Source organism: Physeter macrocephalus, chromosome 20 (genome assembly GCF_002837175.3).
Source record: "Physeter macrocephalus isolate SW-GA chromosome 20, ASM283717v5, whole genome shotgun sequence".
NCBI classification, from domain to species: Eukaryota; Metazoa; Chordata; class Mammalia; order Artiodactyla; family Physeteridae; genus Physeter; species Physeter macrocephalus.
The window spans coordinates 57080552-57095536 of NC_041233.1; the positions used below are offsets into that span (position 1 = coordinate 57080552).

General features: G+C 46.9%; 1 protein-coding gene across 5 annotated transcripts in view; it reads left to right on the top strand.

Moving 5' to 3' along the window:
- Nucleotides 1-14985, top strand: part of PAX2 (paired box 2) — a 77216-nt gene that overhangs the window by 16109 nt on the left and 46122 nt on the right. For all 5 annotated transcript variants that reach the window (XM_055081052.1, XM_007101559.3, XM_007101555.3 and 2 more), the window contains exon 4: nt 14847-14932. In XM_055081052.1, the coding sequence (XP_054937027.1) occupies nt 14847-14932 (86 nt within the window). The remainder of the gene's footprint in view (nt 1-14846; nt 14933-14985) is intronic.

Here is a 14985-nt window from a genome sequence, read left to right on the forward strand (position 1 = left end):
ATATGATGCCAAATATCTGGAGATTTAGAGATGTCCACATTAGTGATTGAATTTCTTAGTTTTTATCCAGGCACAAAACCAACTCCTGTTTTCATTTCATTGGGAGACACCCGTTTTCAATATTCTAGGAAACAAAATGTTGTGGTTAGAAAGCATCTTTGATGTATTTGGGTCTCATTTCTGGTTTAAAGGGAGGCTGGGCTTGGCCTGAAAGTCAAGTGGAGAGCTGGTGGTCGGGAGCGCTTAGTATCTGAGCAAGCGTGGCTGATAGACTCTTTCCCCGGAAAGTTGGTTGGGAGGCCAAATCACTTTGTCCAAAGAAAGCTTAAGCTATCCGATAGGCCTGGCTTCATAAGGGAACCCACTTTGCTATCTTAAGGAAGTATCAGTGTTCTTAATAGATATGGTCTGTCCTTCATTTATTCTTTCATTCATCCATTCAGAAAACCTTTGCTGAGCACCTACTATGTGCCAGACATAAACCTGTGTGGCATAGAAAACATAAGAAAGTGGGCTGTGGGAAGTGATTGCCAGAGTTTGAATCTGGCTTCCCCACTCACTGGCTATGTGGTTGTGGGTAAATCTCATATCTTCTCTGGACCTCAGTTTCCTTACTCTGATCTAATCTGGGGATAATCATGTAGCTAGAGCTCTGTCACAGGTTCTCATGAAGGTTGAATGGGTTATTCCGCATAAACCTGGCAGATATCAAGTGCTCAATAAATGTTAGTTATTATTATGGCAGTAGTAATAATCAAGTTATGTGTCTGCCAGTGTACGTGAGTTCTGGCTTGTGCTTGCATAAACACTGAAATCTTTTAAATAAGAAAGCTCGAGGAGCCAAAATGATACTCTGTGAACAGAACTGTGTATCATGAATGCCAGTGAGAATTATGGTCCACTGTGAGCCCAGCTGGATTTAGGAAGGGGGCCTGCTCTTTGTACTTCCAGAAAAAAAAAAAGGAACCTTTATGACTCAGTTATATGACCATTGAACAGAATTAGATAATTGCCCCCTTTGTCCACTTTTTTTGAGAGCCCAGCCTGTGAGTGTGTGTGTGTGTGTGTGTGTGTGTGTGTGTGCGCGTGTGCGTGTGTGCATGTATACTTCTTGTGACCGCACACTCCTTCTCTGGCATAAGGCTATGATTGCTTGAGGAGTTGAAGGTTGGCATTTTCTGGGCTTCATGGCATTTTCATGCATGTGGTGCTTTGCATTTTGTAGTTTTTTAAAAGATAAAATGAAATGGTAATGGGAAAAAAATCCTTATTTGATGGGATTGAAGGGTTCCTCTGATGCTTCAATGTCATAGAGGGGAGAGGACAGGGAGGTAAACAGAAAGAGGAGGGGAAAAGAGGAGAGAAAATTGAGATAGGGTAAAGGATGAAGAAAGAGGAGAGGAGGAAGTGAGCAAATATTTGACAGATTCAAACCAAATCTGTCTACTGTGGCCCCGCATATCTGGATATTCCAGGGAAGCATGGGAGATTGATCGTCATTGCAGTTATTCCATTGCTAAAGGGTAAAAGATTTTTTTAAAATTCAGGAGAAAAATTCACTTCTACAGTGTAATGGCTCAAAGTAACTGGGCTCTGTGAATTCTCCTATTTAATCTGTGCCCATGAGCACAGATGAAAATGGACGTTTCCTAAACTGACAATATATTCTGGTTCACCATCTTTATGGGAAAGCCTGTGGAATAAGGCTGAGGCCCCAAGTTCTCCCTGTCCCTTGGGCCTAGTTAGGTAACCAAGTCCAGCCCAATGGACTTCTGTAAGGTCCACACCAAATGCCTTAACATTCACTCCTATTCCTTTCTTATCTCTTCCTTAGTTCTCAATTTAATGCCTAGATTCTGTTACTCCTCATTGACACCTATTAGCTGGTAAAGGTCCTGATTTTTAAAATTAGAAAGTAAATGTTTTTAATGAGTTAAATTTGAATACTGACAGCTCAATCATCCTTAAATATTTTTTTTTATAATTGCAAATGTATAAGGGCCACCATCTTTCTTTCTGCCTATTCATTACCACAGTGCTGGGTATAGCCCTCTGTATGGAGATGGGTAGTGGTGGATTCTTATCAACCCCCAACCCCCCCGCACTGTTCACATGGACAGAAGCCCAAGGAGAAAACTACCCCCTGCCTTCATGCTACCTGACTGCAATTTTTGCACTTCTCTGCTTAAATCACACACATGCACACACACAACTTGATTTATCTTAGATTTTATTCACATTAACACATGTGGTTATACACACACATAGGCCAATCTTATGGCCACTTTACTTGGTAAGTCCTTATGTTCATAACAATAATAGCTAACAAGTGCTTACTGCAGTAGGAACTGTTATAAGCATGTTAAGTATATTAATTGATTTAAGCCTCATAAACAACCCCATAGGGCTTTATAGGATTGTTTATAGATAAGGCAGCTGGAGTACAGAGAAGTTGAATGACTCATTCAGGTCACAGGCTTAGTAGCACAACTAGGATTTGAACTCCTGCGGTACTGGCTCTAAAACCCATGTGCTTTTCCACTACTCCATACTTCATATCAACTTTGGATCAAAGGAAGTGCAGGCATGTGTGATCTCTTGAGCAGCTTTGTATATTTTGAAGTCTCATGCCAGGGAGTACATGTATTTATACGTGTACTTACGAGCTCAGAACAGAGACACTGCACCTAGTAGAAAGTCATGCCTAGTACGAGTTTCTGTACTCTTCCTGGTGCGTGTGTGTGGCCCTGTGAGTACAAGCCACAGCTGAGCCACATCATCTGAGGATGCTGGGAAGGAAGAAGATGCTGATGACCAGAGTCACAGAGTAGAGTGAACTGGGAATTCTCAGAACTAGAGTTCATGTTATTCCCATCGGGATTGGGGAGTTTAGTCCCATCCATCCTCCCGTAGTCCCACCAGTGAGCTTGACTTTTGACAGGCATTGGGTTTGGCCCTGGGGCTTAACTCTCCAAATTAGGCAGATATAGGGAGGGTAGCACCAGAACCTGTGTCACTGTGGTAAGGTCAGATCTGTTCCGTAGAGCAGGGGCAGCTTGCTTCCAAGAACAACAGAACTGTGCGAATGGTCATCAAGAAGAGATAAGTCCTCCATCTCTAGAATCCTCCTTCTGGAAAGAAGCAGTGCAAACGACCAAGCCAGAGCAAGCTAAAAAACTAAAGGATGGGTCTTCTCACACACAGCCACATCGAGAAAGCAATTACGGAATCACACACCACCAGCCAGATCCAACATCATTACTCAACCCACATCACCAAGGAGACACCCATTAACCTAATCTCTGAGACATACATTACGAAAAAGAAAGATGCTGATATGATCAACGAACACAATAATTCAAAGCAGAAACACAGACATTGCCACCAAACAATACTCAAATTCCTCCAACTCAGTGTTACACAAAGTGCAGTCACCTTGATACAATACCACAAAACATCAGGTAACACCTTAAGCCAGCTGCCGGAATGTGTCAGCAATACGTGGTACCACACAACACAATTCAAGTGCTCCATCCCACAGGCACACCCATGCCCAAAGGCTGAAATCATGTGGCCACCTGAGCGATAGTAAACACTGGTCAGACATCCACAGAGATGGAGCCAGCAGTACAACACCCAGCCCTCCTGCATACCCAGCAGAAAAGGATCACTGCCACAGCCTCCCCAAACCCAGTGCTCTCCTGGTCCCCAGCACAGTGCAGCCTGCCAGAAAGCAGCAGCGCCATCCCATCTCTCCAGCAGGTGGATGTGTCCAGACCATCACCTCCAATAAAGCCTCTGGGCTCTCGTTGCTAGTAAGAGAGTAAACTGTCCCCTGAGCCTGCTTCCTGAGACAGGACAAATCAGCCCTTTCCTGCTTGGGGTTTAGTAAGACTTCGCCGTTACTGAAAATGACAGCGCTCCAGGGATGGAGGGCAAGGGGCGGTGGCCTGGGAGGGGGCTCACCAAGCTGGGTGCAGGAATTCCCCTTCCTCCACCAAGCACTGCCTTCTGTGGCCATTCCAGAGCTGAAGCCCTCTTGCTGGGTGTTCACTGAGTATCGATTCAGTCTGCAAGCAATTTTAATATTTCTTCAGGGACTTTCCAGCAACAGCACAAGTCATTAATTCACCCTCCCAAATTGCTTATTCAATAGCAGGAACATGGCTCCTGAATAAAGTCCCAGAATTTATGTGACTCGCACGAGTCAGGAGGTCAAACAACTGTTATGGAGCGAAGTTAAAAATCCAAATAAAATATTGACACTTTTTTGGGGAGGGGGAGTAAAGGTATTTAAAATAGGTTTTTGTTGCAATGCCCCCAGGATAAAGAATGGAAGGAGACTGAAGACAAGTTGGAGTTTATAAAATCAATGGAATTTATCGCACATCTACTTGGCATTTAATAATTCTCTCATTTCCACAGTCCCCCACCCCCACCCCATCCTGGCCACAGACAGAAAGATACACAGGTATACAAATGCACATTTATGTACATCAATATTGGTGCACGGACCAGTATAGAAATGCAGTTGTGATGTAAGCGTCTGAAACACCTTGGGAAGGGAACAGTGATGAGAGTGGAGTCATGTATGACTGTGGCTTACAGATTTGAAAGGCATAACTGGGCAGAAATTCATGAGGGGACTTTTGATAAATATATCCAGTATTATAAATCTTGAATCAATGCGTTAGAGCAGACATGAATATAAAGATACACTAGTCATAGAAATAGTTTCTAGAAACTGAGAAACACGTCTGTATCCATTATTGCCACACAATCATGTACACGATTTGGAAAGTAGATAGTTAGATAGATATAGAGAATTTAGAAAATCTATCCCCCAAACCTACCAATGTATATAAAATACAGTGAAACCATAGCCACTTAACCTAAAATTGAAGTTAACACAGACATGATGCTTATCAAATACAGCTAACGGCACGTGCACAGGAGAGGGTAGGCATGTTTAGAATCACAGTTACATGCAATCTCTGTTCATTGTCTACATATACATTTGCACGGTTGTCCAGATCATGGATGTGAAAAGACTGAAAGAAAAAAATTGTTTATGCCCAAATAGTTAATAAACACAAAGAAATATTAATATAGAAATTTCCAGAAGAGGTAACATGGTTCAGCCTACAGACATTGGAGTCACAGACCCAAAGTCTGGCTCCACTGCTATTAAGCACATGACCTTGGACAAGTTGCTTAGCCTCTCTGTTGTCTCCTTAGTAAAATAGAGAACACCCCTATTTGATAGAGTTGTAGTTAGGATTTGGATGAGAAAATGCATTTGTTATAACGCCTGTCATAGAATGAATATGAAATAAATGATAGTTATTACTTTTACTATTTTTACATGCAACTCTTCTATTCAGACCCAGTTTCTCATGGATTCTACCATCTGTTCTTGCTACGACTGACTTATTCTACCCAGTGGTTAGCAACATGGGTTCTGAAGTCGGGCTCCTAGGTTTAAATCCTGGTTCTGATACTTAACAGCTGTGTGACCTTGGGCAAGTTACTCAACTTCTCTGAGCCTCAGCTTCCACTTCTGTAGAACAGGGATAATAGTCTTCATAAGAAGTTGTGAAAAATAAATAATCCATGTAAAGTACTTTGCAGAGTGCCTTGGCACATAGTAAACATATGTTAATTCACTATGTCCCTTAAGATTGTAATTGTTATTATTAATAGTAATAACATTGATTTGCTATTCAACAAATAGTTTTTAAGTACTTATATTATGCCAGGCACTGTTGCTAGGTGCAAGAAATACAATGGTGAGAAAAATAACCATGACATGTGCACTTGCAGAGCTCAGAGTCCAGGGGAGGACTCACTGTGAGTTGAGTAAGCAAGAAAACCGGTTTCAGCTCTGTGCTGGACCATAAGTGGAAGAGGGGAACAGAGAGAAATAGATTGGAAAACCAGGGCGGAGCCAGATTGGGAAAGATTCTGAAGGCCAGGCTGAGGAATTTTGAATTTATCCTGTAGGTAATAGGAAGCAATTGTAGGCTTTAGCCTCATCGCATTCTTTCAGGAACAGACACAGAGAGCCGGATGGATTGTTTTTGAATACTGGAGCAAGAAGGTAGGAGGTGGGAGGGGCCAGAGGCAGGGAGGCCAGGCAGCCGCTAGCAGGCCCCAGCGTGGCTGCTGCTGAGGACCCCTTCCCTCCAGGCTCCCTCCTGCTTGCAGAGGGAGATGTGCCTGTGGAGGGAAGGGGAGAATGGACAGGGAGGACTTGTCCCAGCAATGAGTCTATAGCAGCACCCCTTTCTCCATCATATTAGGCAGTCTTCTAGCCTCTGGACCATGGGGTGGACAGCTGGTAGACCCCAGCTCTAGCCCAGAAGCCCTGACAGATGAGGGCAGGGCTGGTGGCGAGAGGAGCTAGTCCGGTCACGCTCTGGGCTTGGCATGCACCGCAGACTGGTTTCCAAATGGTTAGTTAAACACATTGCCCCTTAATTTTTAAACCTATGCATATCTTGAAGTTAAATCAATCCATATGCTTACCATTCATCATATAAACCGTCGCTATTGCCCCCTTGGGCCAGCCCCATGGCCCATCTAGCCTGGTAAATTGTATCTGGCCTGGGCTCCCAGGGACACGTGGTAGAAGGATTATCATCCTCAGTGCCAGTCTTCGAAGGCTAAATTGATGCAGAAAGTATTCCTAGTATCTAAGGAACCCACTGCAAATCTGTCAGCCTGGAAGGTACCAAAAACTATTTTGAAATTATTTTTATTTGTGGCTTATAGTTTAGTTTCCACAGAGGAACTGAGAGCCTCTTGAATTTTGGTAACTGTGTCAGGTGGAGTCAGGATTAGCAGACGGGGGATGTGGGTTGATAGAATATGAGGAAGGAACCTTCTGTAACTCACTAAGACATTCTCCCAACTCTCTCAAGGATGGTTTTCTTACCCCCTGGCTTAAGTTAGTTTTCTCAAATATTAGAGAGTTTAAGAGTAATCTGTAGAGTTTGCTTAACTACAGATTCCTGGGCCCCACCACCATTAAAAATTCTAATGCAGAAGGTCTGAAGGGGGCTCCAGGGCTTTGCATGTTAGCATGCACCCCAGGGGATTCTAATGCAAGTTGCTCAAGGACAGTAGTTTGAGGACACCTTTCAGTAAGCTTTTAGGTAGGACTGTCATCTCTTAGAGCTCAGTTATGACCTCTGAGAAGCAACAAAAGAGACAGAAACTCTTGACATGTTTGGGGGGAACCCTGGTAACTCGGAACCTGTGTATTCCAGTTATATCCTGCTACAGCCAGAATGGAAGGTCCTGCCCATAGCCTCCCCTCATCGGCAGGCATTCTCTCGCACAGAACCCTGCCTGCCATATGGTCAGTTGTCCAAACTGAAACCCGTGAGTGGGCGTGGGCAGACAACTCTAAACTCTGCACAAAATGTAGAGCCAGGGCCTAGGAAAACAGAGTGCATATGAATCACTTCCGGGCTGCTAGGGGGAAGGCTGGGTGGCTGCTGCTTCCTTTTGGTTCCTGTGAGGAAGAGGTGGTAAATTTCTGTTCTTCAGTCCTTGGGATGTACAGAGGGGAGATTTCAGTTCCTTAGAGTTCTCAGGAGTTGGGAGAGGTAGGAACCATTTTGGGAAGAAGGAAAATTTTCCTGAATAATCTATGAGATCTCACTTGAGGTTCTGCCATGAAAAGTCTCCAGCTGTTTTTGTAGCTCTGATTTGCCTCAGGGCAGAGCCAGGGACACGTGCCTGACTAGGCAGCTCTCAAAGGCCTGAGTTAAAGCAATTACCTGCATTCTTGTGTAAAATATCCTTTGCTGAGGCAAATATCATTTTGTCCTCTTGAATGATCCAGCCTATCATACCCAGGCAGCCTGAAGGCACTGGCAGAGGCCCCTCCCAACATCATCTTGTTTAATGGGCAGTGGGGCCAGCTAGTCTGAAACATTCTCCACCTTGGAGTTCCTTTGATTTACTCAGTCAAGAAAGACTTTCCTGGACTTCCCCAGTGGCGCAGTGGTTAAGAATCCGCCTGCCAATGCAGGGGACACGGGTTTGAGCCCTGGCCCGGGAAGATCCCACATGCCATGGAGCAACTAAGCCTGTGCACCATGACTACTGAAGGCCGTGTCCCTAGAACCCGTGCTCCATCCGCAACAAGAAGCCACCGCAACGCCAAGCCCAAGCACCGCAATGAAGAGTAGCCCCCCGCTCGCCTCAACTAGAGAAAGCCCTTGCACAGCAATGAAGACCCAATGCAGCCAAAAGTAAATAAGTTAAGATTAAAAAATGACTTTCCCCATACCAGAGATTAAGTATTTTCTCCAAAGACTCTAGAAGTAGGCAATTTAAACTGATTTATACATGTATACAACACATGTATGTTAATACTTGACTTCTTGCCCCAAACACTCTTTGAGCAAACCAGTGATATGACTGGGCCTGAGGCCAGCCTGCTAGGAAGTAATTCCAAAGTGGAGAAGGCAGTCTGTTCTAGGCAGCTGGACAGGATTTCATGGGGACATGCTTGGAGATCCCATGTGGATATCACGCTGTCAGCAGCTGGTTCCAGCAGGTGGTATCCTCCCATTTTATAGAAGGGAATGCTGAAGCTCAGGGAGCCCCTTATCCTTTGTTTCTCAGAACACAATAGAGCAAGAGAGTAGAACCATAGACTCCTGGAGTTTGGGTTCTGGGCTTTTGGGTATCTCTCTCCTGGAGGCAGTGTGGTTTCCTGGTTAAGGGTATGGGCCCTAGGATCAGTCTGCCTGAATTCAAACCCCAGATTGTCCGTTTCTTAAATGGGTGGCTTTCGGCAATTTATCATATGCTTTATCTGCAAAATGTGTCGTTGGGAGGATTAAATGAACTATTTGTTTGAAGCGCTTAGGACATTGCCTAGCTCATAGTAAGTACTCAGTAGACAATAGTTTTTTATTACTGGAGCCTCCGCTAAGGAAGCACTGCTTCTAGAAATCCTGACCAGCCTAGGCCTGGAAATGCTGCCACCTGACTCCCTCCAAGGTGAGCTGTCTGAGGTCACCTCAATGCTCAGAGGACCTCCTCTTGTCTCCACCTCAGGGGGAGTTTTTGCACACCATTTGTTATCATATAATATAATGCAATATAATATCATACATAACATAACATAATATGATGGGTAGGTTAACCTGGAAACCCTGAGGCGGACGGTGGATGGATGGATAGATGAATAGATACATTTGTACTAAGTATACATACATTATATCATTCTATTGATTTGTAAAAAGTTCCCGGTCTGCCTGGCTGTAATGAGATTTTTGAACTTTGCGTGGCGATCAATGAGAGGAATATTATTGGCCTGGAGAATTGATATACCTGCTCTCAGTGGCTTGTTCTGCTCCCAGGCTGCCCCGGCCCCCCAGGTGTACGATTCCAGCAGACACTTAACCTTTTTTACAGTGTCATCAGGCTAAAAGGAATCTAATAGTGACACAGGACTTGTGCTCAGCACTCTGCCTCTATTGCTTTCCTGTCACAAATAATTTATAACCTTCTATTTCCATCCCCGAGCCTGCACCCCAGCCCTGCCTCCCACTTTCCCCCAGCTCCCAGGAATCAATAAGCTCACACAGCCACAGTGGGACTTCAGGGTGCAAAGAGACAGACAGACAGACAAAGGGAAGGGAGACAGAGAGAGGGGCAGAGACAGACAGGAAGGGGAGAGAGAGAGAATGAAACACAGAGGAAGGATGAGAGGAGGAGGAGGAGGAAGGAGAGGAGGGGCGGGAGGGAGGGGGGCAAAACCAGAAGAAGAGTGAAGACTCAACCCCAGCGCTTTCTTAGAATTGAGAGTGTCTCAGTTTCTTCATGAGTTTAACAAATTGTTAATAGGAGACTCATTACATGCTTTCATGCTATCTCACAGAGCTGATGAGACTGTTTTGATCTCCAGCATGGTGGGGAGTGGAGACCTCCGGGGAATTTAACCAAAGAGGGAGTGACTTCACCTGCCCTGTCACCCTTTACTCTAAAGCTCTGCCACAGCCCCCTGGCATCTCTTGGGTCCTGAGGGAGCTGCTGCTCATACTGTCTATGGATCCTTCCCAGTGCCGCCAGGCAGGGGTCCCCAGTCTGTCTTCCCCAGAGTCTCTGGTGCATCTCTTTTGGGGTCAGGTTATGACACCTGCTGCTGCTGTCTCCTGTCTTCTCAGTGCTCTTCCCGGGGTTCCTGAAGCAGCTGCATTGACCAGGCTGGGGCATATTGGCCTGAGAGGCCTCCTTGTCTGCACCTGGCTCAGCCCCTCCACAGAATGCAGCCAGTCCTGGGGATCACCCATAGGAATAATAATACTAGTAGTTATTATTATAGCTAGCATTTATTGAGCCAAGCATCATACTAATCATTTTACATGAATTATCCTATTTAATCCTCACAACAGTCCTACAAAAAAAAAAAAATTGGTCATGAAGAACCTCGGGGCAAGACGGGAATAAAGACGCACACCTACTAGAGCATGGACTTGAGGCTAGGGGGAGGGGGAAGGGTAAGCTGTGACGAAGTGAGAGAGTGGCATGGACATATATACACTACCAAACGTAAAGTAGATAGCTAGTGGGAAGCAGCCGCAGAGCGCAGGGAGATCAGCTCTGTGCTTTGTGACCGCCTAGAGGGGTGGGATAGGGAGCGTGGGAGGGAGATGCAAGAGGGAGGGGATATGGAGATATAGGTATATGTACAACTGATTCACTCTGTTATAAAGCAGAAACTAACACACCATTGTAAAGCAATTATACTCCAATAAAGATGTTAAAAAAAAAAAAAGTATCAGAGCTGGGACTCAGACTCAGGCAGACTGAGCCCAGAGCCCATCCCCATCTTCCCTTTGCTCTTCTCATACTCCTGTGCGTGTGAGATGCTAAGTGCCTGCAAGGCAAAGCTTAGAAGGTTCTCTGGAAAGGTGGGGGGGAGAAAGAGCATCCCTGTCAAGGAAAGCATGCTGGAAGGAGAAGTGGGGAGCAGGCACCCTCGCAGGGCAGTCTTTCTGTGGAAGTGGGAAATGGCACCTCCCAACCCCCGGTAAATGGGCCCAGGGCTCCTGACTGTAGCCCCGCAAGGATGCATGTGCGGGAACTTGACTCTCCAGGCCAAACCTGTTGGGGGTCATGGTGGCCACAGATGTGTCTGGCTGTCTTTTGGGGCCAAGAATGAAAAAGAATTAGAGAAGGAGGCGGAGGAGGAACAGGGGGCAATAGGATCAGGCAGTCACACAAAGCAACCTCTTTATCCTTTTAACCCTTAGTGATATTCCTATTAGTCATTGGGTTTGTGTATGGGATGCAGGTTTCCACAATCCCGGTTCTTAAATTCCCTGAGGTCACCGTTGGGGACTGGTGAGTGTCCACCTCCTGGGGGGCATGGATGGACACCAAGAGCATTAGTAACTCACAGCAGGCACCCTGCCCAGCTCCTCTCCCATGCACCACCAAGCCGCTGTCAGGGAGTAGTGATTTTCCATCACTTGCTGCCTCAGCTAAAACTGCACCAGCGCCCCAGGGGTCAGAGGCTGTGGGTAACAAAGACAGCAGCTCCACAAGGCCATCCAGTTGTCTGTCTCACCCAGCCTCAGTCTTGGGGTTCCCTCAGTCCAGAGCCCAGAGTCCACCAGCCCTCAAGTCAGAGCCACCCACAGGCCCACTGAGATCCCAGAAACCTTTTGCTGCAATGAATTAGGAGCAGCTGCTCTGAGCTGCTCAGCCTCTTTCTAGACTTTTCGTGTAGACCAGTCTACACTGCCCTTAGCGACTGTCAGGTCTTTCCCAATGTGATCATGCTCCAGACCCAGAAGCTTTGGGCCACCTCACCACGTGCCACCTCTTGCTGCGTCGTCCCCGTGGCCGCCATTCCGTTCTCCCCTTGTTCTGCCTTGTCTGGCTATCATCCGCATTCTCTCAGGCAACTCCAGCCTCTCCCTCTTCACCAGTTCTTTCTCCTCAGCCTACAGACTTATCCAGGTCCTTCCTCCCCTAAACAGCTTTCCCTCCACTTAGCTGCCACTTCCATCCTCAGCTTCCACACTTTTCTCTCCTTTTCTACACACTTCTGAAGCAACAGTCTACGTTCACTGCCTCCCTCTCCTGCTGTCCACTCCCTAACCTCTTTTTGTCTGGCTCCGGCCTCAGTTGCTTTGTTGAGGCCGCTCTCCCAAGGTCACTAGTGGTCACCAAAATTCCCCAATCTGTGCCTCTTCTTATTCCCAAATTCCCTTCAATCTTTATGTCACCATGGATGCCGTGGATTACGTTCTCCTTCTGGAAATGTTCTTCTCTGTTGACCGAGCTAAAACTGCCTGATCCTGGTTCTTCCATTTCCTGTGTGACCAGCTCTGACCCTTGTGTAAGGTCAGGTTCTTTTCCTCAGCCTCTGATAGTGGATGTTCTCCAGCGTCTGCTCTTTAGTCCTCTCATCCCATCCAACACTTCCTTTCTTGATAATCTCCTAAATCCATATCTGCTCTGCTGGCTGGTGCACGGCCATCCACCTGGACACTCACCTACCTCCTCAAATGCTCATGTCGAGGACCAACCAGTCACCTCCCTGCATCCCTCTTCCTGACAGTGGGACAAACCACCAGCCTTCCAGTTACACAGAACTGGGGTTTTAGAGCCATGGTTGACTCCATTTAGTTGCCAAATCCATCTTAAAAATTCTTCCTTCTCTTTTTTTTTTTTTTCTTTTGGCCACGACGCAAGGCTTGTTGGATATTAGTTCCCCGAGCAGGGATCGAACCTGGGCCCTTGGCAGTGAAAGCATGGAGTCCTAACCACTGGACTGTCAGGGATTTCCCTTTTTTTTTTTTTTTTTTTTTTTTTTTTCTTCCTTCTCTTTTCTGAGGCCAGCTACCTATGGCCTTGTGCCTGTCTATTGCTTTACCTGCATCGGTTTGCACATGTCTCCTTTAGTTTAAAAATCATTCATGGCTTGAGATTCTGTAAACCTTGTTCCTATATACTGGGGGAAGTCTGACAAAGTAACAAAAAGCACACATTTTAAATACTGAATTCCAACTCTGCCCTAGCTGGCAATGTGATCTTGAGTAAGCTCTTTAACCTCTGTCAGCTTTGGTTTTCAGTCTGCAAAACAAGGATAATAGTATTGCTTTGGAGGTGGTTGTTGTGAGAATTAACAGTAGTATATATACAGTAATATAAATTGCATATAATGTTGGCATATAATAGATGCTCGATAAGTGGAAAATCGCTAGTATCATCATTACTTCCGAGTTTTCAGCCTTATTTCCTCTTACTCCCTTACATCCCTCCACCGTTCCTGGCCTAGGCATTAGCCCCTAACCCAGCGTGACCACTCGGCTCCTGTGCTTTGCTTCTACCCTCCTCCAGCATCTGCTTCTAATGCCCTCCTCTCCACTTGTTTGTTCATCTTAGAATCATATTGTGTTTTTTTTACTGGGGAAAGAGACCTTAGAGATTCTGTAGTCTAACCTCTTTACTTTATAGCTGAAGAAACTGAGGCCCAGAAAAGGAGAACGATGAGGCCACTTAATGGAAGACTCGGGGCCTCAGCCATGAAACTCAGCGACTTTTCCACTATCCTCTGTGCCTCTGGCTCCTATACATGTGTGTGTATATATATTCAGCCTTACTCTGCTTTGAGGATCTACATCAAGTTCCACCTCCTCAGTGACTTCTTTCCCATTTCCCCCACCTGCAAGGGAGATGACTTCTCCCCCACATCCTCCTGGCACTTACTGCCTGGCCCCCTCGGGGTTACTTAGCTTTCTCGGGGTGTGTGTCCTCCCTGCCCAACTTCATTCCTGGCCCCGGGAGGCAGGGGCCTTGTATCGGTTGCCTGCAAGTAAGTGTTCCAGTCCACGCACGGCTTGTGGCTCACCTGGCTGGTTGAGATGAACTTGAACTCCTCTCTGCAGGGAGAGCAGCGCCTTCAGAAAAGTGGCTTCCAAGGGCACCTGACTGACCAGTGGGTGGAGGAGAGTGTTCCTTGGTCCTGGCCGTAGGGTTGGTCTTTTGTGTCGCTGAGCCCTGCGTCCTTGGATCACTAACAATGCCCAGCCCTGGGATGTTTGATCTGGATTCCCCCCACTCCGCCCCAACGGAGTGCATAGGGAAGGTACTAGGCTTTTCACCTAGTCTGGTAAAGAAGGTGTGATCCAAGTAAGGCCTCTGAGAAGGAGGCCAGCGGGCCAGCGAGCCGGGCAGGGACAGGGCTTTGGCAGGTTTGAGAGCCCTAAGCGGGCTCAAGGAGCTGCTCAGGGCCTGACACCTGGCAGAGGGACAGGTACTGTGTTGGAATCCTGGAGATGAAAGGATTACCTGTGACCCAGCCCTTTCCCTGGCTACTTCTCTTTAGCTCAGGAAATGGGGAAATCTCACCCCCTCCCTCGACTCTGGAGGACTGTGATACAGTCCCAATAGGAAAGCCAGCTCCAAAATGATCTCCAGACTCCTCTCGGGAGGAGATGTGTGTGGTTGAGGAGGGAAGGATGAACAGCAAGTCACCAGGGCAGCCCCCACTCCCAGAAACTGGAAGGATACTGTGCTCCACTGGCTCTGCTGCCCGATCCTTGCTACCAAACATCAAGCTGCAATTCACGAATCACACAGCAGGACAGAATGCAGACTGTCTCTGCCCAGGGCTGTGCTAGGCTGGATGGCAGAGCCAACAGGAGGGCAAGCTCCTGCCTTGCAGCAGTCAGAGAGGGCAGGGGAGCAGGGAGCAGATGGGTGAGGAGGGAGCTGAGCTCAGGGGAGCGCCTCTGCAGGACTGGGCTGCAGGTGACCAGGGCAGGAGAGGGCATGTGATGTGTGATGCTGTTGTCATGCTGTTGCAGGATCATCCGGACCAAAGTTCAGCAGCCTTTCCACCCAACGCCGGATGGAGCCGGGACCGGAGTGACTGCCCCTGGCCACACCATTGGTAAGAGGACTCAGGGAAGGGAGGAAGCTGAGCCCCCTGAGAGCTGGGAAAAG